Source organism: Empidonax traillii, unplaced genomic scaffold, assembly GCF_003031625.1.
Source record: "Empidonax traillii isolate 1590-97213 ecotype Southwest subspecies unplaced genomic scaffold, ASM303162v1 scaffold1350:size273897, whole genome shotgun sequence".
Classification (NCBI taxonomy): Eukaryota; Metazoa; Chordata; class Aves; order Passeriformes; family Tyrannidae; genus Empidonax; species Empidonax traillii.
Window position 1 is genome coordinate 88412 of NW_020956543.1, and position 23469 is coordinate 111880.

General features: G+C 51.9%; 1 protein-coding gene across 2 annotated transcripts in view; it reads left to right on the forward strand.

Annotated features, from left to right (window-relative positions):
• The first annotated feature begins 3491 nt into the window (after positions 1–3491).
• The window catches only part of NSMF (NMDA receptor synaptonuclear signaling and neuronal migration factor), a 42798-nt gene continuing 22820 nt past the window's right edge, over positions 3492–23469 (forward strand). For both annotated transcript variants that reach the window (XM_027906744.1, XM_027906745.1), the window contains exons 1-3: positions 3492–3752; positions 12200–12261; positions 23049–23468. In XM_027906744.1, the coding sequence (XP_027762545.1) occupies positions 3640–3752; positions 12200–12261; positions 23049–23468 (595 nt within the window). In that variant the 5' untranslated portion in view covers positions 3492–3639. The remainder of the gene's footprint in view (positions 3753–12199; positions 12262–23048; position 23469) is intronic.

Sequence of the window (23469 nt, forward strand, 5' to 3'; positions counted from 1 at the left end):
GTTCCCTGCCTATGTGCATATGTCTGGAAGGCCTGTTGCCATGGAGAAGCGATGGGAACTGTCTGCCTGGCTTGCCCGACTCTTTTCCTAGCACGAAGCAAAGACGTCTCTCCAGCTGTAGCGAGCTGGGGGCCTGCTGCCTCCTCTTCTGTGCCACCCTGGGCTAAACAAGACCCCCCCACGCCACAAAAGGCAGGGAGGAAACTCTAAAGGAAGGCAGGGAAGGAGCAGAGAGAAGAGTGGAAGCTGCTTGTGGGGTGCTGTGGAGTGATGGAGCAGGGGGCACACAGACCAACATGGGAAAATCCCATTAGATACATGGAAATCTTTCCTGTGACAATGGGGCAGACATAGACCAGAGCACTGGTGGCATCTCCATCTTTGGAGGTCTTCAAAACTCATCAGGCTGAGCCCTGAACAGCCACTGTGCCTTTGAAATGAGCCCTGCACTGGGCTGGACCTTCTCCAGCCTCAAAGAGGGAAAGCTTGGTGGGGAATGGGCAAGGGAAAGTTGGAGAGAGCTCCAAGAGGCACGAGTGGGGCAGAGAACAATCTGAAAATAGAGTGAAGATGGGGGCATCCCTGCCTTTCAAGTTTGGCAATGGACAGTACCAGGCACAGCTTCGTGGAGACTGTAAGTGCTTGCACGGCTCAAGTTCTCTACAGTTTTTCTTTAAGTTGCTCCCTCAAAACAGATGGATTTTCTCTCATTTTCTGTTGTAGGAACTCTTTGTTGACATGACTGTGCAACAAAAACTGGGCCGGGGGATAGTCATGAGGAGAAGTTTCATGGGAGTCATTCTCTGTGGGAAGGGATCCAATGCACTGACGCTGGGGTTTGTTTTGTACCTGGGAAATGTCACTGTGAGCAGCTCTGGGGTGTTTCCAGGTAGATCTGGTGGGGACTGTGTCAGGGATAGAGCAGATCTCTCAGTTAGTTTGGAGGGGGTGTGTGTATTTTTAAGGAATAGCATTTGCCTCAACTGGTAAATCATTTAAACATAAAGAACATTTCCCACCTTCTAGTTACACATATCTCTTCTCCCATCTTTTGACCGTGTGTGCACCTCCAGATCTCTGTCTCTGTGTTTCTATGTCATGAAACAAAGTTGGGCATCAGATCAGACCTACCACCCTTGACTCCAACCCACAGAAATGAGGTGCACCTGCCCAAAAGTCTGTTCAAGTCCCACCACTCAGTTCAGTGCCGGGTAACAGCAGAGCTGTGTTCACCCTCTCCTTTGGGCAGCTGCTCTAAGCTAAAAACCAGGGAGATACCTTTATTTTGCACACATGACACCTTTTCTGCTCCCAGCTTGAGTCTCAGGAAAGATACAGCTCCAGAAGTTTGTTTTTCAGAGTGAATCCCTCAGTCTGTGATAAAATTCTGCCTGATGATGTGTTTATATCCTGCTCCTTGTGTCCACACACGCATGTGAAGTTGGGCACCTGATGCATTGTATTTCTGCTCTCTACACAAATTAATTATTTTTCAATGTGTAGACTAATAGACCAAACAGTTGGACATAATTTGTTCAAATCCTCCTATGTTTTCTTGCAGATTTGACTTTGGAGTCTGTGGAGAGAGAGGATTGAAGCTTTTCCCAAACTTTTGGTCTCTCCAGGACAGTGAAACATGAGCTTATGATGCAACCTCTCCTCAGGTACCGACAAGATAAGGTGTGTCTGTCAGTCCCTCCTTCAGGGACTTTTCACAAAGCCTGTAGGAACTTTAATTATCTATAAAATTTCTACCCCTCTGTCAAATATTGTTGAATAAGCTGGCTCTGAATTCCTGGGATTCATGCCCTCGCTTGCAGAGTCAGGAGGACTGTCCAAGTGCTTTTGCTCTATATATTATATGAATAATATTTAAGAATTTGCTGCCCCTACTCCCTCAGCTGGCCTGAAAGCAGATTTATAAAACACTTTCCCAAGGAAAAATACTTTTCCAAATCTTCCTCGGGATAAAAACCCATGCCCATGGAATTGATCTGAGGGCTGGAACCCCTCTGCTGTAAAGAAAGGCTGAAGGTGTTGGGATTATTCAGAGAAGAGATGGCTCTGGGGAGACCTTCTTGCAGCCTTTCAATACATGTAGGGGTTTACAAGAAAGATGGTGGGAGACTTTTAACCAGAGCCTGTAGTGACAGGACAAGGGGAAAAGAAAGAGATTTAGGTTGTGCAATAGGAACTTCTTTTATGATGAGGGTGGTGAGACCCTGGCACAGATTGCCCAGAGAAGTTGTGGTTGCTGCATCCCTGGAGTTGCTCAAGGCCAGGTTGGATGGGGCTTGGAGCAACCTGGGCTGGTGGAACATGGACTAAGTGATCTTTGAATGATCCTTCCAACCCAGGCAGTTCCGTGATGCTCTGAAATTAAAACCCTCTGAGGCTCGACTGACTGAGTGGTTGATCAGCTCCTTTTGTTGGGTTTGTTTTCAAACATTCAGCGACCTTAAGGCAGGTGTTTGTTCTGCCAGGTGACACTGGGGGGACAAGGAGGTATCTTGATGTCCAGCTCTGCCTCCACTGCTCTGCTGCCTCCAGTCACCTCTGGGAACTGCTGTGCCGCCTGGGAGCCCACTCTGGGATGGTGGTGGGGAGCGGTGACATGCTCAGGGGACAAAGTGGAGGAGAATGGGTGTTTGTGTCAATCCTTCTGAGCAATGTGACACCCCTGCACCCATCCCTGCCCTGCCACCAACACAGTGCCCAGCTGTGGAAAGTAAACCATGTGCAAAACCTCCCACTCGATCTGTCAAAGGCAGATCTGTCAAAGGCTGCAGTTTTATGTCAAAACGACTGATTTTTTTTTTTTTTTTTTTTTTGCAGATTGCACATCTGCTTCCTGACAGGAGCTTGGAGGGAGCATCTCCCGGGCCTCCCCTCGCAGCCGTGTCTGCCGGCTGATGGCTGGATGTTCACCTCAGGCAGAATCGTGGAATCAGAGAGTAACTTGAGCTGGAAGGGACTCCAGTCCAACTCACCCCAACAATCCCACCCTGTCCCTCAGAGCCTTGTCCAAACCCTCCTGGAGCTCTGGCAGCCTTGGGGCTGTGCCCACTGCCCTGGGGAGCCTGTTCAGTGCCAACCACCCTCTGGGGGAAGAACCTTTCCCTGAGATCCACCCTGAGCCTGCCCTGACACAGCTCCAGCCGTTCCCTGGGTGCTGTCCCTGCCCACAGGGCGCAGAGATCGGAGCTGCCCCTCAGGAGGAAGGTGCAGCCCCTCGATGTGCCCCCTCAGCGCTCGTCCCCCCTCTGTGGGCTCGCACCGAGCAGCGCCGGGCACGGCCGCGCACCCCGGGGGTCTCCGGGCCGGGGGTCTCTGCCTCAGGCGGGGCCGGCGCCCCCTCCCCATGATGTCAAGGCACGGAGGAGGCGCCGCCGGCCCAAATATAGCGGCGCTTCCTGGGCGGCGGGGCGGGCTCGTCCCTCCTCTCCTCCTTCCCTCCCTCCCTCCCTGCCTCCTCCCCTGCCTCCTGCCGCAGTCAATGGGGCGGCAGCGGCCGCGGCGGAGCGCAGGGCCGGCGGGGCCGGCGGGGCCGGCGGGGCGGGGGGCGGCATGGCGGGGCGCTGAGGCGGCGAGGCGGCGGCGAGGGGCGCGCCCCGGCATGGGCAGCCGCGGGGCCCGGCGATGAGCGCTCCCCCGGCCGCTCCCGCTCCCCCCCGCGCGAATATGGGCACAGCCGTGTCCAAAAGGAAGACGCTGAGGAACGAGGCCATGTCGTCCGTGGCGGCCAAAGTGAGGTGGGTGCGCTCGGAGGGGTCCCCGCGCTGCCGGGACCCTGCGCGCCCCCGGGGGCTCTGCGGGGCTGGGGGGACCCGGGTGCCTCCGGACGAGCCAAGGCACTGGCTGCGGACACGGCCCGAGGTTTGTCCCCCAGGGCCATGGAGGGGTGGGGGAATGGCAGCCCTGCCCGTGGGTCCCCGTCTCTGGCTGCCCCGAGCCCCCCGAACCAGCCGCGCACTGGCGGGTGACTCTGCTCGCCCTGCACCCAGCGCTCCATCCTCCTCGGGAGAGGTGACTTCTCTCGGAGGTGTCCCCGCCACCGGCCCGGCGGCAGCGCCCGCAGGTTCCGTTTGCTGGGTTGGCAAGGAGCGTGGATTTGTCAGGGATGGGTCTTTCTGAGCTCCGGGTTTTGGGAGCGCGGTCGGTTCGGCTCGGTGGGTTCTCCTCGGCTGAAACGCCGTCTGCGTGTCCGAGGGCAAAGTCAGCGGCTCCCTTTTCACTTTGAATGGGAAAACTGCCGTGCGGAAATCTGCACCCACCTCGTCTGCCCTCTCCGGCAGCGTCCCAAGCCACTGCATGGACCAGTTAAAAGATTTGGGTTCTGTATTGTGCCTGTTCTGCTTTTATATTGCTTGTCCTACAGCGTAGCGTTCCACTCGCTGACTACTCCCACTGCTTCTCAGTATCGAACACGGGAGATCCTAGAAAATAGATTTGCTGCTTGAATTTACTGGGGTTTAAAAAGCTGTCAGAGGTGAGGCTTGCTACAGTGCCCAGGTAGGTGGAGAGGACAGTTCTCCCACTCTGCAGTGCAAGTGTCACAGAAATCATCTGGTGACTATTTGGGGGCATTGGCGCAGCTTTTTAGCTGCTCCTACAGCACAGCTGTGCCGAGGGGTAGGTCTGTCGCTGCTACATCCACACCAGCTCTTTGCTGCTGGGAGAAAAATGGGGAGAAATAAACTTTTCAGCTGCATTATGTAACACCTTCTTTGTGTCAGACAAAAATTGCATTAGAATAACCTGGAGTCATGTGTAGGACGCGATCCCTGTTGCTGAGGGATCTCAGTCACCTCTCTGTGTAACTCAGCATTAATGGCATCTCTGCTGTGCCGGGAGGAAGGAGAAGTCTTATGGCTTGAAGGGATTCAGAGCTGTCTGTATCTTGCCATCTGTTTGAGTTGTAAAGAAATCCTTCCTTCAAAGTCTGGAGTGTCTCTTGGGAAGGCTCCCCGGGCAGACCCTGCAACTTTTCCCCATGTTTTGGTGCACCCTGCCCATAATCAGTAAAGGAAACGCGGGTGCTTTCGGTGGCATCCAGAGATTTGGAAGTGGGATTCTTTTTGGTGACGTCAGCCAGGTGGATGTACAGAAACGACACGTAAAGCACCATAACTGCTGCGATGGGGTTCTGGGAGTGGGATTTAGACAGTCACACGAACATATTCGGTAATTGGTAAGATTTCAAATGGCTGTGTGGGTGTTTGGGAGCGACTAATGTGTTTTGAATGTAATGACTTGTTAGCCTACACCAAGGTGGGCAGATGCTACTCGGGTAGTATCAATTGTGTGGAGACTGGGAGGTGCCTCTGGGGCTCTGGTTTCCTACATACCTGCTAGAACTACTGACATCCTGCAGGTACAGTTATGTGGGAGTCCTGAGAAGTCTCTTGCTGGTGTGCCTTGGGGTGGCTTGACTAAAACAAAAGTTAGCTGGACTTGGGCTGGGGAACGTTAAAGTCCTTGAGGAGTGTCTGGTCACGTAGACCACGGCACAGGACAGATGTTTTTATGTGTCTCCCTGTTGGTGCCCTGTGCTAGAAATGCCTAATCCAAAAAGCCTTTGAGGAGGGCAGAGAACCTGCTGAGGGGCTCCCTGCGGTGCCTCTTTGCGTGGAGAAGGTGCTGTCCATGTGCCTCCATCCTGCCCCTCCATGCACACCTCAGCCCCTGCCTCCTGCGGGCTCTGCCACCCTTAGAATGTCCACGGTGGTGATGACCCACCTGCTGAAAGGTTTCCTCCAGGCTTCCCAGAGCAGATGACACACAGCCCCCCTGCTCTGCCCTGGATCCTCCCCCATGTATTCCCTGTGTCCTTATCTACAGCACGGGCTCTGCAGGGCACTGGATAAGGCTATAGAGACTGTTCTGTCCATCCTTCGAGTGCTGGGTCTTGGGTCACCTGTGTGGTAGCACTGCTGCAATGATCAGGTGCCCTGTGGGTACAGGCAGCTGTAGAATCCTGCTCCTTTGCTGCAGAAAGAGGTGCCCTGGGATGGTTTCTCTGTCTCTTCTGAGCTCTGCCCTGTTCATATTTCTCACGACTTTTTCTTTGGAGAGAAAAATCATCTCCTGAAATCCTCTGCAAGTCCAAGGGGCCACTGATGTGTATTTATTATGAATGGATGGAGTCTGTGTGCACACTTGACTCTTACTGAGCGAGGAGCATGGGTTGTTTGCTGATGTGAATAATGGGATCTGAGCAGAAGGTGCAGGCTCCCCGGATTCTTAAATTAAAACCTCTGCAGAGCGGCTCAGGGGAGTCTCCCGTCCCAGGAGAATTAATTAAGCTCCACACGGCTTGTTGTGTGCTGGGTCTTTTAAACAGCTTCTTCCAAACTGACGACACGGTTGCTCTGTGCCTGCCTTGTGGGGAGCACCCCCAGTGCTGCTGGTTTGGGTCTCTGTAGTCGAGCTCTCCCGAGAGAGTTGCAGTGACCTGCGCCGATTCCACACGCACAGCCGTGCAGTGGCTGAGCTTGGAGCTGCTGCTCTGATCTCACCCGAAGTGCTGGGCTGGGAGATCTCCCTGTCAGGCTGTTTTCCTCCCTGTGAGTGCATTTATTGCCCTGTGTGCAGCTCCTGAGTGCCGAGGGCAGGGATGACGCAGTCGTCCTTGAGCCGTGACCTTGGTGCTGCCCCTCTGCCGACAGCAGCGGGGCTGCTGCGCTTTGGGCTCCTGCGGGGCCAGGGGGTGTGTGACCCACGCTCCTTGGCTTCCCCAGCACTCTTCCAAGGGTGCAGATGAACCCTTAGAAACGGGCTGTCTTTGCCCTTGCTGCCTTGACACCTACAGAAGAACACTGGCCCCCCAAATGGGGCAGTAAAGGAAGTCTTTTCCTACAGCTCCGCTTTGGCCCGTGCTGTTCTCTGGGAGAGCGTGGCAGTGCGAGCAAACAGACATGAGGCTCTTGCTGGGTGTTCCAGAACCATCTCTCCTTGCTGTAGTTAGCATAGGAAATATTTGAGTTGAGAGTGTGGTTCATCTTGCCCAATTCCAGGACTTTGGCATCTAGTCCAAGGTACCCCAAAAAGATACAAGGATTTGGTCTCCCTCTCTACTGATTAGGGAGGGCTGGAGAGTGGTTTTGAACACGGCATTAGTTGCTGTAAAAGGGTAAGTTTTGCATTGACAAAGTGCAGAGGTACTTGGACATGTTCCTTATCCCAGGTTTCTTGCTGTGTGAGAGATTTTTGGCTTAGACTGAGGGGTTCTTCATGGAGTCTAGATTCTTTTTTTCTGCCTGTGAACGTTCTGGTGAGTGGTATGAACTCTCATTCTTTGATTGCCTTTTTCTTTCAACTTCTTCCTGCTTTTCCTCTCTCCTCCTGTCCAAACTTCGTGACTAAATTCCTCCAGGGCCGTGGGGTCTTTGACTTCACAATCTGTTGCTGACATTCTTCGCTTTCCCTTCTTTGAGAGTGAGAATTTTCAAATTAAATTTTTCCAGCTCCCATCTCTCTACACAGATATTTCAGAAAACTAATTTTCCTCAGGGGTATTGTTACTATTAGGCTTAAATAACGTAGGTGTCAACAGTCTTTAATGACTGAGCTGTTAACTGTGGGTATGCTGGAGGTGTTCCCTTCTCTGCTTGGTGACAAGAGCAGGATTGCTGCTGTAGGAGGACGTAGGTCCTGATGATGCAGGAGGTCTCTTGTCTCCTGTTTGCCTGAGATGCAGCACTGTCAGGTGCTGTCACAACAGATTCCTGCTGCAGCTCCTCTGGGCATTATTTCTGAAGGAGCACAAGGAGGTGGTGGGTGTTCTTTATTTTTTCCATGTAATACTTTTGAACAGTCCAGGTTTTGCTTAGCTTGCTCTAAATGGAGTTATCTGAGGTCTTTCCTGTCTCTCTGAGTGTTTCAATCCACATTTCTTCACTCAGTTCAGTGTCAGTTTGGTGGATTGCATAAATTTACGTGCACCAGTTTCTCGTAGCTGCTAGTGTGCATCAAGGCCCCTTTTATCCAGCTGATGTGATTATTTCAGAGACATGAAGGCTATTCCGTGCTTATCACACTGTAATTGAGCTCTTTGTTATTTGTGGCTTCGCTCCTTCTAGCAAATCTCTGTCTAGACTGGCTGCGCTTCTCGCAGTTCTGGTCCAGAGCCGGGTCCAGCTCTGCCATCTGGTGCACAGTGAGGACAGAAAAATGCCCCCTTGAAGGGCAGCTGCCTTTGCTGCCTGGGTTGTGCTGCCCCATCCCGCCCTCCTCGTTCCTGGAGCCGTTCTGCTGGAATGCTGCAGGAGGGGCTGGCTGGTGGTTTCTGGGGCCGTGGCAGGCTGGGCTGTGCTTGGGCTGGGCTGAAGTGTGCTGAAGCTGAGGTCCCTGCTCCATGTCCTTCTGCTACATCAAGCTGTGCTGACTGTGTAACATGCAGGTCTGATCTGCCATTAAGATGAGAACCTGCAGATGAGTCAGGGCTAAACTTGTCATGTCATCAGCTGATAACCTCTCAGTACTACCTGCTCATTTGTATGCAGCTTTTGCATTGTCCTGCACTCAGGGTTATAGCTCTCCAGCCCGTGCAGCTCTGAGGCACCTTGCAGCTCATCTCATTTATGTGAAACAAGTTTTTTTTTCATCCTTGGCCAGCTAAATTATCCCAAAGTGTCTCTGCTCAGAGCCCAGTTGAGGAGTTTTGTGTCCAGTGCCATCTGACGGTGTGATGGGGCTTGAACTCCATTGCTGGTGACAGTGGAGGCAAAGCTGAGCTGAGAGAAAAGTCTGATTGTGTGACTTGTGGTGATACAGGGTGTAGATTAAAGGATTAGAAAAGAATGGGATGAACAGAGCAGCTACCATCTGTTTGAATTTTGCTCTGGCTTTATTTTGATGAAACCAATGGGTAGCCAAGGAGAGGGGGGAATGGCACGGCAGGTGCTGGTAAACTGGGGTGGCTGTGAGCACAGTGAGGGCAGAGAAGGAACACAAAAGGCTTGGCAAGGGGAAAGCAGGCATAAGGAGCCATCAGCATGGCCATCAGAGTCCCCTTGGCAAAGGGCACGTGCAGACATCAGTGGGAGATCCTCTGAGGCACAGCCAAGGAGGAGCCGATGGCACTTGGGAAGCAGGAATGCAGAAGAGAACCACTGAGATAATAGGCAAAATAATTAGTCTGAAGTTTGCGGTGTAATTGGCTGGAAACCCCCCGTTGCACAGTGTGCTGTGCAGGCGTCACTGCCGTGTTTGCTGTCGGGGCAGAGCTGCGACCGCGTGTCCAAATTTGCTGTTGGCGTGGCCTGTGGGGTCTGAGAGCTGTGGGGGTGGAAAGGCAGGCACAGAAGTGCAGGTTCAGCCCGGGCAGGGCAGCAGGGCTTTGGAGCAGCCTTGTACTCCTCCACTGGGCTTCCATCCTGCCCGAGAGGTCTGGGTATTGCCTGTTCCCCGGGGGCTCTGGCACTTGGGATTGCACCCTCCTGCCTCGTGCGCTTGGGCAAACAGGAGAGGGAGGTTGGAGACACTGCAGCACCTCCCTGCTTGGGCTCCTGCTCTGAGTGACACTGTTTTCACCATGGAAAGCATTTCACCGTGGAGGGTGGCATTGCTTCTCTCTGGCTCTGTGTTAGCCAGTTTTCAGTCTGGCTCTTAGAAAGTGTTTGGTACTAGTTTTTTGAGCCTGCGTTGGTTCAGGTTTTCAGAAAGACAAATCAGCTTCAGGCGTTGGCAGAGATAAATGGAGAGAATGATAGATGATCTAGGAGCTTTTGAACTAGTTACAGACTACATTTTATCATCATATTTCACCATTTTTTGTGTAAATCCCCTTGTTCTCTCTCTGATAAATTATTACCTAAGAACTTGTTCATTGTTGTTTTATCTACACGGAATAACTGCTGATGCAAAAGAGAAGCTTCAGAGTCTTTCCCAAGGGTGTAAGAGCTCTGTTTGTGAATGGTGTTGGTGATGCCTTGCAAGGACAGACATTTCCTTGGGAAGCCTTGGAGTCCCAGAAGTCTTGGTGGAAGGGATCTTGGCAGTCTCAAGCCCAGGCACCCGCTCAAAGCTGGGCTGTTGTGGATGCTGCTTGGATCAGCTGGGGCTTTGGCTGAGCTTTACTCACCTCTGACATGGAGTGCAGGAGTAGCTCAGGAATAACTCAGGAATGCTCTTGCAGCTGCATGTCCTGATGATAGAATCATAGAATTATTTAGGTTGGAAACGACCTCTAAGATTGACGAGTCCAACTGCAAACCGAACGCTGCCACATCCACCACTAAACCTGTCCCCAAGTGCCACATCTACTTGTCTTTTAAATCCCTCCAGGGATCGTGGCTCAACCACTGCCCCAAATTAACCACATTCCAGCTCCCAACTCTGTGTTTGTTTGTTGTCCTGGGACCAAGTCCTGCTTTTTGCCCGGACAGAAAGGTTGGTGGAGGGAACATCCATGGATTGGGTGAACCTTGATGATCATCCCTCTGTTGTTTGTAGTGGGGATTGTGGGCTGGTTGTACATCTCCCCCTGTGACAGAGCATCTGTGTGACCATCTTTAGGTGCGCTTAGGCACTGAGGAGGACAGTTTGGGCAGCTGCCACCCCAAGTGAGTGTCTGAAGGTACAGCCTGGGACTAGACAGGTGAGGATCCAGAAACAGGGAAGAGCTGAGCGCTGGATGTTAAGTCTGTAAAGATGCAGAAGCTTAAACCTTGCTTCTTGCACAGCTCCAGCTGTGCTGCTCCAAAGCATTTTGCATTGGGCTGTGCTGAAATTTAGTCCCAGGGAGATTAAATTACTCTTTCTTCATTGTTCGTATCGATCCCGCGTTGCTGGCTGAGGATGACAAATGGACTTCCCTCTCCCTCCAGCCCGAGCCGTGCTGGGAGGTGCGTTGCAGCTTTGCTAATTTTTCCCCTTTGGGAGGAGGTGCCTAAAAGCAGTGGCTACACGAGTTGGGGTTTGCTGCTGCATCGGGTAGCAGAGCAGAAGGTTGTTTTGGAGGTCAAAGCCATTTTCCACTTAGATATTTAGTGGCCCTTAGGAGATTCTTGCAGCAGCTTGAACTGGAGAGGGATGTTGAGGCTGAGCACGTCTGAAGGAGGAGGACAGTGGATGTGGTACCTTGATGTGGACGGTCTCCCCTGTTGCAGCAAGTCTTGTCTCCTTCCCAAGAGATGCTGCTGTGCTGGTGGGCTCTGGGTCTGTTGGCTTGGCTTGCCAAGGAGATGGGTGGCTGTTTCACCTCCCCTTTGTGAGGCCCATTGGCAACTCAGCCTGATTGCGAGGCTGCAGACCCTGGAGAGATTGTTGTACAAACCTGGGGAAGATGGATGGCTGGGGAAAAGCTGGCATTAGTGTTGGCTCTCTTGAGTCACAGGTCTGCTGGGTACAGGAGAACAAGCACTGCAGCAGGACTGTATAAAAGCCCTGGCAATTGGAGTCTGGAGATGACTGTATCCCAGGGAATGCATGGCTTGACCAAGGATTCCTTTGCTGTGTAGGTTGCAAGCAGAGCGCTTTTCCCTGGTTGGAATATTCATAGGTTTGCTCTCTTACGTAGGCCTTGATGTGTGATAAGGGTTGAGCTCCCTCTGCTTCGTTAGTTCTTAATATATTCCAATAAAATCTCGGTCATCTGCGGGACCTCAATCCATCAGAGAACCAGGAACTGCTTTTTGGGGTAGCTGTGGGTGTCTCTCAAATAAGCTTCTCCAGTAATCCAATCACTGGCATAGTTGGTGCTTGAGAACTTGGGGTGCAGGTGGTTAAAATGAGCATTAGCATTCATATCTAGGCTGTTGCAGCTCACGGGTGGGAGCACTCAGGACCTGAGTAGGAGGCCGGAGAGGTGGTTGGTGCTGTGGTGGAGACTCCTCCTCCTGTGAGCTGCCAGGAGGGGGTTGAAGACAGTGAGCCAGTTCCTGTGTGCATCAGAGAAACAAGGCCAGATTTAATGCAAGTGCATTTCAATTCTAGTTTTCAGTTTTAACAGGGAAGGTAAAGACTGATGTAGTCCTGGACTTGTAGTGCAGCTGTGTGTCCCCCTCTGGCCAGGAGAACACTGTGTAACCAGGAAGGCCTCACTGCTGTGGCAGCAGGTTAACACTGATGTCAGCTGGGGCTGAGATGGAGTGGCAGCTGCAGGAACTCAGCAGTTTGTTGGTGTTGAACTGTTCCTTCTTGCCTTGGCCTTTAACCACTCCCCATCTCTGTCTCTCTCCTTTGCTGGGACACGCAGAGCGGCGAGGGCTTTTGGAGAATACCTGTCACAAAACCACCCCGAAGGCAGGAACGGCTCAGGTAAGAGAACTGCTGTGCCTTGTTTGTGCATGCACCTGCTGCTGGATAGCCCTAAAATCACACTGCATTTACTTTATCATAAAGGGTCGGGGGGAGAGCTCAGCAGGAGTCACTCGAGGAGAAGAGGCAGTTTGGTGACTCAGTGCTGGGTGGGCTGTGGGGACAAGTTCACTTACAGTGGGCAAGTGCCCTGTGGTAAATGCACCCCTGGAGCTGATGTCCCTGGGAGAAGTTTCAGCTGGGAGGTGACAGCACCGCACAAGGCTTCTGCACTGGTATGTCACTCCTAGGTCTTGCTTTCACTGGGAACTAAAAAAAGAGGAGTTTTAGTGTGTTCACTGGTGTGCTTAGTGTATGTGCAGCAATCTGTCCTTGCTGGCAAAGGTAACATCTGGATTTATTCCCAGGGTTTGCTTCCACAGGGGTTAAACTGAGAGTTGCCCAGTTGAGGGCATCAGCCAGTTAATGTGTCAGTATTTTAGATGCAAGGTACTGTCCCCATCAGCTTATGATGAGTTCTACTTGATGGGCAAAAGGGCACACAAGAGAAACTCACTAGACTTCTAGCAGGGCTCTGCCTTTTCTTTGAGGAAAGAAAATATTTTGCAGACAATACATTCACTAAAAAATCTATAGAAAATCTCGTGGAATCCACAGAAAATCCTACGTGAATAAGTAGCAGATTGTTCTGTACTGTTGAACTGTTTTGCGGGGGATAAAGTTATTAAACAGAACGTGATGTAGAGTGGTGTTGTAATTTTAAGTGATTTCTGTGTGTGTTTAAACCTCTTGCTAAAAGAGCAAGCCCAGTCACACTAGTCTTTGGCAGCAAGCTGAATGAGTCCCTGCCTTTTTTCTTGGATCTCTTCTAATGACCTTCAAGTTGTCCTTGGCTGAGTTGTGCTAACACTGTGAATGGAAGGGCTCTAAAACAACGTACTGCAATTTTCCTGGATGTTTTTCAGGCATGAGGAACTCCAGTGACACTTTACTTACAATATTTGGTCTAAGAACAGCCCGTGGTGGTAGGAAGGGAAGGGTGGGGAAAGGCTGGGCTTTAGTGCAGCTGAGATGAAGTGTCTGGGAGGCAGAGGAGGAAGGGAGGGTTGGGCAGACAGGCTGGCAGGAGCTTGCCAGGGTGGCAAAACCATCCTTCCATCGTGGCCGTTTTGCAGCTGTTCCTGCCAGCTGGAGTCTTTGCTGGGCCTTTTTTTTTTGCAGCCCCCCCAGCCCAGTTTCCAACAGGGAGAAAGTGGTGGCTCCTGCTCCCTTTGTAGTGCCCTCACGGCACCTGTGGGGTCACGTTCAGGCCAGGCAGGGAATCTCTGATGGAGACAATTGCAGGTTTGTTCAGGTGCCTGAGGGCTGGGGAGCTCTGCTCACCTCCAAGGACCAGGAGCCTCTCTGACTGCACTTACAAAGCTATTGTTGTTTACTCAGCCTTAGGGGTGCTCCTGGTTGCTTGTTCCTCTTGGACTGTGGGTAAGGAGAACATGGAAATGGAGCTGATGTGACTCCTGGATAATGTGTTGGGCTCCACAGAGCAGCACTTCAGCCCCCTCTGTGCTTGTTACACATCCCTAAGCTCTCCAGGGAAGCCTTTTCACCCACTGCCCCTTGGTGTGTCAAGCTTGAGACTGTCTTGAATCCGAGTGAATTTAGTTGCCACAGGCAAGAATCAAACTGTGAGAGGTACACATGGAAATACCACAATACTTATGGGATCCTCAAGTACTCACTTGGAAATAAAAAAAAATTCCCTAGAAATTACTCTGAATTCTAAAGAAGGGGGGGAAGAAGCGTCATTTTTAAGTCATCTTCTGAAATCCTGCAGTGTATAATTTAACACAGTCTGTAACACTTCTGTATAAATAACCATGGTAGGAAGGTTGCTATCCTATAAAATATGTTGAGAGTAGAAAATTTGGCTCCCTTTTATTCATCCCACTGGTCCAGTCACAGGGAAGTCATGTCTTTGCTTCCTGCAGAGATTCTGTCACGGGATCACAGTGCAAGTTTCTGAAGGCTGCACCTTTGGCTAGGCAGAGTGGTGGAGCCGTAGGATGAACTCTCAGTCATGGTTTTTGAGGAGCAGGAAGGTGGTAGAGCCATCAGAGGGACAGTGAAAGCCTAGAGGGAGAAGGGAAGGGCAGGATCCTGCTCTTCTGTGGATCCAGGAGCTTGAACCCTCCTCTCTCCCTGCAGAGGGCAATCCTCATGCAGAAAATGAGGTGGGTGTGTGTCTTTGGGCTGTCAGCTCTTTTGCTGCTGTACCTGCTAATTCAGCCCCAGGAGATTGACCTGGGGGAGATACCAAGTGTGCAGACACTGCCCCAACTTACTCCACTTCTGCTGCACTTTGTTCTCTGAGGATTGTTCATTTTGCTCTGACCTTTTTCATCTTTAGAGTCGCTTGACTCCAAGGAAAGGAAATGGTCTAATGGCTTTTGTAACCCTCATAGGATCACGTTCTACAACTGATCAAGGAGCTTGTTCTTCATTAGTAACTTCCACACCACAGAGTGTATTTCTGGTGGCTCCTCTGGAGAGCTGGTGTGGCAGAAAGTCCCTGGGAAACTGGGGAGTGGTAGTGAAGAACTGCAGAGGGATTGTGTGTCAGCAGGATGGGCCAGCAGCCACGTGCGGGCATTTTAAGGAGGGCTGAGTTACGTGCAAGGCTTTTTTACCTTCTGTTTTCAGTACAGCTGCAGTCAGGGTGTGCTCCGTGTGCCTGCTGGGGCAGTGGGTGTGGGACTGACCAGCAGCAGGGGGTGGAGAGGGTTGCAGGTAATGTGGGGTGACACGGAGTGGGAAAAGGCGAGGAAGAGTGTTTGTTGTTGGTTGCAACTTCTGACTCTTCCTGATGTGAGGCCTGGGAACTTCATGGCTCACCAATGTCGTGTGACTGTCCCTGTGCTGAGTCCTTGCTGACTTTTGTAGCTTTCTGGTACCTTCCAAAGACTTTCCATCTTGTCTGGGGCGTGGTTTTACTGTAGGAGGAAAGGACTGAAATATTGTGGAAGGGAAAGGTAAAAAGGCTGCAGAGGACAAAGCACAGAAGAAATAACCTCTCAAAGTGTTACCAAACCTCATGGAATTTTGGACAGTTCCTTTCTCCCAGCTTAGATGTCAGAGGCCCCACACTGAGATAATGTTTGAGATTTTGTTATTTCCGTGTACTGACACTGTGAGAGGAGAAGGTACCCAGGGCAGTGACATTAAAAAGGACAGCAAGCAGAGCCTTTGAGAAGCTCCCTCCTGCCCGGGGAAGCAGTGATGCATGCCAGTGAGCTGGGAGTCAGGCACAGTGATCCTCAGAGGAAAGAGAGGGAGATGTGTGGGTTGTTTTCCTGTTACTTTTTCTCAGGCAGTTTCTATTTTGCTCGGTGGGGTTGCTGCTGGAGTGCAGGCCTGTGGGATGCAGCTCTGGGCTGCCCTGGGATTGACTGCTCTGGGCAGGATGAGTGGGAAGGGCTCTGGAAACAAGAGAAAGGGAGAGATTCCAGCAGATACAAGGTGTGGTTTGTGCTGCAGAGGTGATGGGCCATGGGCCAGAGCTACCTCGCTGATTTTGACCCAAATTTCATGTGATTCTTGCAAAAACAGCTTGGCCACTGGTTTGCATCAGTACAAACCAAAGGGGTGTTTTCCTGAAACCGGAACAAGCTTCATTTTAAGCTCAAAAAAGGTCATCTTCGTGTCTCTCCTTTGTTTTTGCCTCATCTTTCAATCATCAGTATAATGTGTGAGGAGAAGAGGGCACTTGTGAGCCAAATGACAGTGGGGAGGGGTGGCAGGAACAAAACATGTTACACCTGTCCCAGGTGCAGAGCCTGCTCCGGATCAACCCATCGTGTTTGCAGCCCCGGCTTTGGCTGCCTCTGAAGAGGCTGGGAGTGTGTGTGGAGGAGCAGCCACACCCAGAGGAGCCTCCTGAGGCTGCCAGAACTGGCCTGGGGCTGGAGAGACCCCGCTGTGAGGCCCTGCAGGTGCTTCAGGCTAAAGCAACCTGCGAGCTGTGCTTTCTGTGCCTCCGTGAAGTGAAGCTGGAGCTCTGAGGGACCTGCAGTTTGCCACTGGTCAGGCTGTGGAGCTGCCCGTGGAGCCTGGTGCAGGGTAAGCACCAAGGAGGTCTTTTTATTCTTGAGGATGTTTGCCCTGTCCCCAGGATGGGCCAGCAGTGCCCCTGGCCCTGCTCCCAGTGTGTCCCTGTGCTGATGAGGTGGCCTTGAGCAGTGGGGGTGGCCTTTCTGGAAAGAGCCTGTGCTCTGGAGGGGGCTGTAGGTGGCCTGAGCTCAGGGCAGAGCAGGGATGTGAAGCCTCACCTCTGTGGGTTTCAGGCCACTTCCAGCATAAGCCAGAGCAATTATGGTGTGGGTGTATCCTGAAATTTGCCATGGAATATGTTGCTGGCTTATAAAGGGAATGAAAGCATAGGTCACAGTGTTTCCATGGAGATGCTGAGGCCAGTGATGGAGCTGCCACTTGCTCCTTTGGGTCTTGTCTCACAGTTACAATTTCATCTGTTCACATTAATGTTAGAGGCCAGACTAAAAGGTTACTCACCTCTGAGACACCGTGTCGATACTATCTGGAGTTTGTTTGTTTTCTGGGCCCATTTGAGCACAGAAGACCAATTGGAACCATTTTGTCATAGCTAAGTGACCTTGTGGTTTCTCAGAGCAGCTCCCTTGCTTTCTCAGAAGCAGCCCTTGCCTCTTCCCTGTGGCTCTGCAGGGAAGTGTGTGACATTCCTTCCTCGGCAGCAGTGGGGTCGTGGTGCCCGGTACAGTCACAGCAGGGCTGTGGTCAGGATTTGGGTAACCCACAGTGAACACTGTGCACATCATCATGCACAGATCAGGAAGGACAAGGAGCTACTGCAGAGAGTCCAGCAGAGATCACAAAGATATGAGGGGTTTGGAGCATCTCTCACACAAGGAGAGACTGCAGGAGCTGGGCCTGGTTAGTCTAGAGAAGAGAAGGCTCAAATGGGGTCTCATCAATCCATACAAATATCTCTAAGGCAGGTGCCAAGAGGATGGTGCCAGGCTCTGTTCAATGGTGCCCAGTGACAGGACAAGAGCAATGGCCATAAACTGAAACACAACTAAAACAACACCTCATTATGAGGCAGAACTCATTTCCATGGAGGTGGCAGAGCCTGGAACAGCTGCCCAGGGAGGGTGTGGGGTCTCCCTCTCTGGAGACATCCCAAACTCAGCTGGATGAGTTCCTGTGTCACCTGCTGGGGATGACCTTGCCTTGGCAGAGGGGTTAGACTGGATGATCCCCAGAGGGCTCTCCCAACCCCAGCTATTCTGTGATTCAGTGATTCTGTTCACTCACTTGACTCTGAAGCTCCTGCACGGCTGAAATGCCACCGTGACCTTTTTTTTTTGTCGTATCTCCATTTTTAGATCCCTGCCTCGTGCTTCAATGTTTTGAACAAGTTTCCCCTTTTTTCCCATGCCTGTTTCTTGGCTACACCTCAGCCCTGAGCCCAGCGAGAGGGGCTGCCAGCCCTGTGCTGGGGGGTCCCACTGGAGTGCAGCAGCTTTGGGAAGGACACAGTAGGGAGCTCTGCATTAGGGCTCTGATGAGGGAGTGGAGGAGCACACCCGAGGGGCAGGCACGGGCATGTGGGAGGTCTCAGAACTGAGACTGCAAGAGAAACTGCTCAGCTGTGCACTTTGAATAGTTTTTATGGTCTCTGCTCTCCTCACTGATCACCTGGACTCCTCTGGGTGTAAGATAAAACCAGCATTAACTTCATTCCTGCTGCTGTGAGCGATGCTGCAGGGCCATAAACTGTGCACCCAAAACCTCCCCCTTCATCTTCAGCGGCCAAGTCAGTTCTTTCATTTAAAATTGGTACCATAAACATCAGGTCCAGAGAGATCCAGCTGAGGTGGAGCAGGGAAGAGAGAACCATCTCTCTGAAATTTATTTTGCTGAGATGACAGATGTTCTTTTAATAGGGTTTATCTGGATTCCCCTTTGCCACTTTGCTTCTGATGCTGGAGCGGAAGCTTTAAATCTAAGGTGCTTTAATCATCAGTTTAGCTGCTAAATGCAGGAATAAATTTGGTGCTTCTGTCTGTGCCTTTTGGCCATGTTCTGCCTTGATTTATAAACTTCTATCCCATGGGGTTACGAGGCAATCTGCAGCAGAGGCGAGTTCGGCTCTGTGAGTTGTGGATGGGCATCAGTCAGCTGGGGCTGATCCCAGCGTGTTCCCTGCTGTGAATTGTGGATGGGCATCAGTCAGCTGGGGCTGATCCCAGCGTGTTCCCTGCTCTACAGGAACGTGGTGACAGTGAAAGAAAAACAGCCCAAGTCCTTTCACAGTTCCCCAGGTCAGAGCGAGTGCTCAGGTTGGAGTTACTGGCTGAGAAAGGATGTATTGTAAGTGTCTAATAAGGGTCTGGTTATTGGGAACTAGATGTACTGAAAGTGTGGATTCTCTCTTTTCCAGGATGCTGCCAGTTACCCAGCACAGGTTATCAGTGCTGGCAGTGTCTTTGCTGATACACGTGCCCTGGGGACTGGGGTGGGCAGTGCTGTGTGGAAGGGGAAGAAAGAAATGTCAGACAGGAGCAGTGAGGCCAAATGTGTTCAATGAGGCCAACATGTGTTCAAGTAAATGACAAGGGGAGTGAGAAGTGGGTTGGCCCTCAGGACCAGGCTGTCAAGCCCCTGGGCTCTGGACAGGCTGTTGGACTCGGCCCAGGTGGCAGGGAAGTGATGACAGTACCATTTGGATGTTTCTGTTACCAACAGACTCATGATCTACAGATAGAGGCATGGTTGTCTCCTTCCCTTCATCTGGCTGTGAAGTATCTCAGGCACAACAGAAATCTAGATGGGAAGAAACCCATCTGAGGAGCCTGATTTGTCTGGTCCCGAGTAGCTTTGCAGCTGTGTGAGACAAAGGTGTTGCTGCTGAAGGCAGGTGGGAGAGCAGAGGCATTCCCAGGCCAGATTCCCTGGAGTGGCTGGAGAGGAGGGAGCTGTGCCAGGAGTCCCGAGTCACGCTGGCCTGGGCTGCTGTGGCAGTTGGATGGAGCAGCTGGGAGTGGGAGAAGTGACGAGAGCGATGTGACAATGCGATGAGGGGAGCAGCAGTCACCAGGCACAGGGTGTTAACAGCAGCCTGCTGCAGCTGACTGCCAGGCACTGCTGAACTCCCCTCAGTGTCCCTCTGTCTCACCCCTCAGCATCCCTGTGGCTCAGATCTAATTCAGGATTGATTCCTGGACCAGCCCGACTTTTTTTCTTGTCAGAAGCAAACTGTTAACCACAGTGGAGGCAGGTGGCACCTGTATCCAGTTTGCTGCAAGCACAGAAAGGGTCACTGGTCACATCTTGGGGCTGCCTGTTTGTGTGACCTCACGTGTATGTGAGCGCCCAGACTTGCTCCTGAAATGGTGCAGGTTCGGTTTTAGCAGCCAATAATTCATTATGATGGATTTTTGAATCTCTTTTCCTTCCATACTGACTTTTTTTCTGTAGACAAATTCCATATTAACGACAAGTCTGGAATGAAGCATCACATTCCCTTTGCATATGAAGTTGTTTCTTCAGTGTGTAGTTACTGAAGGTGCTAAATTGAATGAAAATAAAGAATTATCCAGTTGTTTCACAAAATGAAAGCACATTGGTGTGCTGGCAGCCTTTTGTAGTGTAAATCATGAAAACTCCTACATAAGTACAAGTGAAAACACCTCGAGGAAGGGACAAATAAGGTAGGAAGAAAGAATTGTCCTCATATTTTGCATGCTAAATCAGACAGGTAGTTGATGTCAACTATATCTGATCAAGAATTGTAATCCTGTCAGGATTTCAGTAAAAAAACTGACTTTTACATGAACCAGGCCTGTCCCACTTGCACGTCTGTAAATTTTATGGGGCTGAACAGGCCTCAGTGCTTATAAAACAGAGAGTGGAATTGGTCTCTTTGCACTTGTGATCATCACCATTTTCAGACATACTGTGCTTTGGGGGCTTCGTTTTTCCATTTAGCCACAGATCCCAGAGCTCAGGAGCTCTCAGATCTCTGAATTGTGCTGCTGTCAGTGTGTGAGGGAAGGTGACACTCCTGAGTGTTTGCTCTGAGGAGGCTGTGCATCTTCCATCCTAGTAATCATTTCAGGAGGAGCAGGGGCAGCTGTCAGCCACGATTCTGGGCTGGTGGAGAAATCTGTAGCGTCACTGTGCCCACACAGATTAGTAAGTTTGACAAGTTGAGATGAGTACTGAGAACTGGCCTTTGTTTTTAATTTTAAAAATGGTGTGCTTGGCACTATTAGCCGGCACAGATCTTGGCAGATCTCGGAGAGTCACTTGGTGGTGTTTTCCCAGGACTTGCCCACTCCGGAGCACAGTTAGTCTTGGAACTGGAGAGGAGCTGAGGTGCTGGAGAGCAGATCCCCTCACCTGCTGCCCTTTGAGGGGTGAGACGTGGTTGGAGAGGCTTTGGAGCCTGTGGACTCTTTCTGCACTGGTTGGTCTGTATCCTGCAGCTGGAAGGACTGGGTGGACAAGCTGCTGGCTGACAGCTGGTGGAGCACCTTTTTCCACTGGAATGGCCCTTGTTGTCCGTCAGGATTTCCTCCTGGAATAGGTGCTGATGTCCACACCGTCTCTGTGCAGGAGACCTGCCTTTCCTATTTTACCTGGATGGTATCAGTGAGGTGCATGACTCCTCACTACATCTAGACATGCATTTTTGACTTCATGGGAAGCCTGGAAAGACAGCATCAGCTGCAAGGTCAGCAGGGCACAGCTCTTTCTTTAAGACTCGTGCTTGGCTCCAGTATCCCGACTGTGAGGCCTCACTACAAAGCCTGAGCCGTCCTGACAGTCACTCCTGGAGCAGAGTGGCCAGAGATGAGTTTATCTCCTGGTGGTGCTGGAGGAAGTCGTGTCTCAAGCAGAAAAATGAGATAAGGGTGACACCCTGGACCAGCTCAGTTCTGGTCAGTCTTGGTTGCAAACAGAGCAGGGGGAGAGGCCCTGGGCAGTGTGAGCCCGATCCAGGATGGATTTCAGATTCAAAATCTGACAGTCTGCAGCTTGGGAAGGCCCTCCTGAGAGGGTGACTAGAGCCCTTCAAAGGCAGCAGAATGTGGCAGCAGTGAAAGGCCTGTGTCACACTCATACACCACCAGTCTTGTCCTGAGATAGGTTTCTTCCTCCTTCATCTCTCCATGGCCAGTATCAATCCAGCCAAGCCTCAAACTGTGGCTGAGTTCTTCCAGGCCATGACTCAGTAGCTCCTTAAATATCTGCTGAAGTGAAGGCTTGGGTTTTCCTTCTGTGTCTGTTTTAAGTGCTGCTGTCTGTGCTGGACACTAATGATTTCATTTTTTCGGGGTAGTAGTCACATGAATAATGCATTCCCTGCTGAGCCTTTTTGCCAGTCCCCTATAGCTGCTTCCCATCTGAAGGGAAGTGTAAGAGGTAATTAACAGCCACTTGAAAAAGGATTAGCAGGTGGGTGGGAGCTACTGTTGGGTTCATGCATGGAATTGCCATGGAAATGCTGAGATTTCCTGGCACTTCATCCAGTGTGTGGGCTCCAAAGATAGTTGCACTCATGGGCCTGTCTCCTTTCCATCTTCCTACCCTACAAAGGGAGCTGCTGTGTTTTCCTCCAGGACAGCTTCCACGGGCTGTGCTGTCACTGTCTGCTCACACAGTGGGTGTGCTGGCCAGGGGTGCTGTGCTGCACCTGTCAGCTGAAGGCTGTCTGCATTTCTGTCATGTCATATTCGTGTCATAGAATATCTGAGTGGGAAGGGACCCTCAAGGGCTGTTGAGTCCAACTCCCTGGCCCTGCCCAGGACAGCCCAACAATCCCACCCTGTCCCTCAGAGCGTTGTCCAAATACTTCCTGAACTCAGACAGGATTGGGGCTGTGCCCACTGCCCTGGAGAGCCTGTTCAGTGCCAACCACACACGGTGTCCTCACATGGCTCCAAATCAAGGCCCTTCCCCATCCTCGTTGCCTCCTTTGGACACTCTCCAATGGCTTCAGATCTTCCTCAAATTGTGTCCCCCCAACCTGCCCCAACATTGCAGGGGAGGCCGCCCAGGGCAGAGCAGAGCGGGACAAGCCCCTCCCTGGCCCGGCTGGCCATGCTGGGCCTGGTGCCCCCAGGACAGGGTGGGCCCTCCTGGCTGCCAGGGCACTGCTGACCCAGGGCCAACTGGCCACCCACCAGGACCTCCAGGGCCCTTTCTGCAGCACTTCCCTCCAGCCTTTTGTTCCCTAGTCTGTACACTCAGCCAGGATCAGTACCTGCCCTGTTGGCAGAAAATCAGGAGGAAAAAAAGAAACTCTTTCCCAGTGTTCTAAAAGAACTCAAAGTGTAAAACAGAGTTCGGCACTTACAGAGGTTTGTGCTGGTCCTTGTCCTGCAGACTGAGACCAGCTCAGTAGCCTCCAGAACCCCCTGGAGCAGTCAGGGCTGCAGCTGAACCAGGGCTGTCTTGCACTGGGAGCATTTTCAGGCTGTGCAATAAGACCTGCCTTGGTGGCCACACACGCTTACAATATTGGGCCTCTTTGTGAGGAATGTCTCTCATTTCAGTGCCAGCTCTGGAGGTTCAGAAGGCAGCAGTGGGCACTCGTTCATCTGAAATGCTTCCTGGGGGCACCTGCTGTATTTCTCTCCTTACTCCCCTTCCTGCAGCAGCAGCAGCAGCAGCAAAGGGCCTCGTGAATTTGAGTTCGAATCTGGGGTGCTTTGGATTTAAGGAACACGTGCCTTCTGTTTCAGATCACCTGCTGGCAGACTCCTACATCGGGCAGGAGGACTCCCCTGAGATGCAACAGGCTGCACAGAACAAGCGCCGGCTCTCGGTCATCTCGGACGGCAAGTTTGAGAGGAGCTTCGAGGAGCAGGCGGAGAAGATCCCGAGCGAGGCAGCCAAGCCACGAGTCTACACCATCTCCGGCGAGCGGCCGATGCTGTCGGACCACGAGAACGACGGCATGGAGCTGGTGGTGATGAAAGGGGCCGCCCAGGACGACTGTCACCACGGCCACCACGGGCACGGCGCCGGCGGCTCCCACGGCGTCAGCAGGCACTGCAAGGGCTGGCCGGGCAGCCGCCAGGGCTCCAAGGAGTGCCCCAACTGCACCCGCCTGGCTGCCCCTTCCCAGCAATCCTTTGACCTGGAGCAGCACCCGCCCAGCGA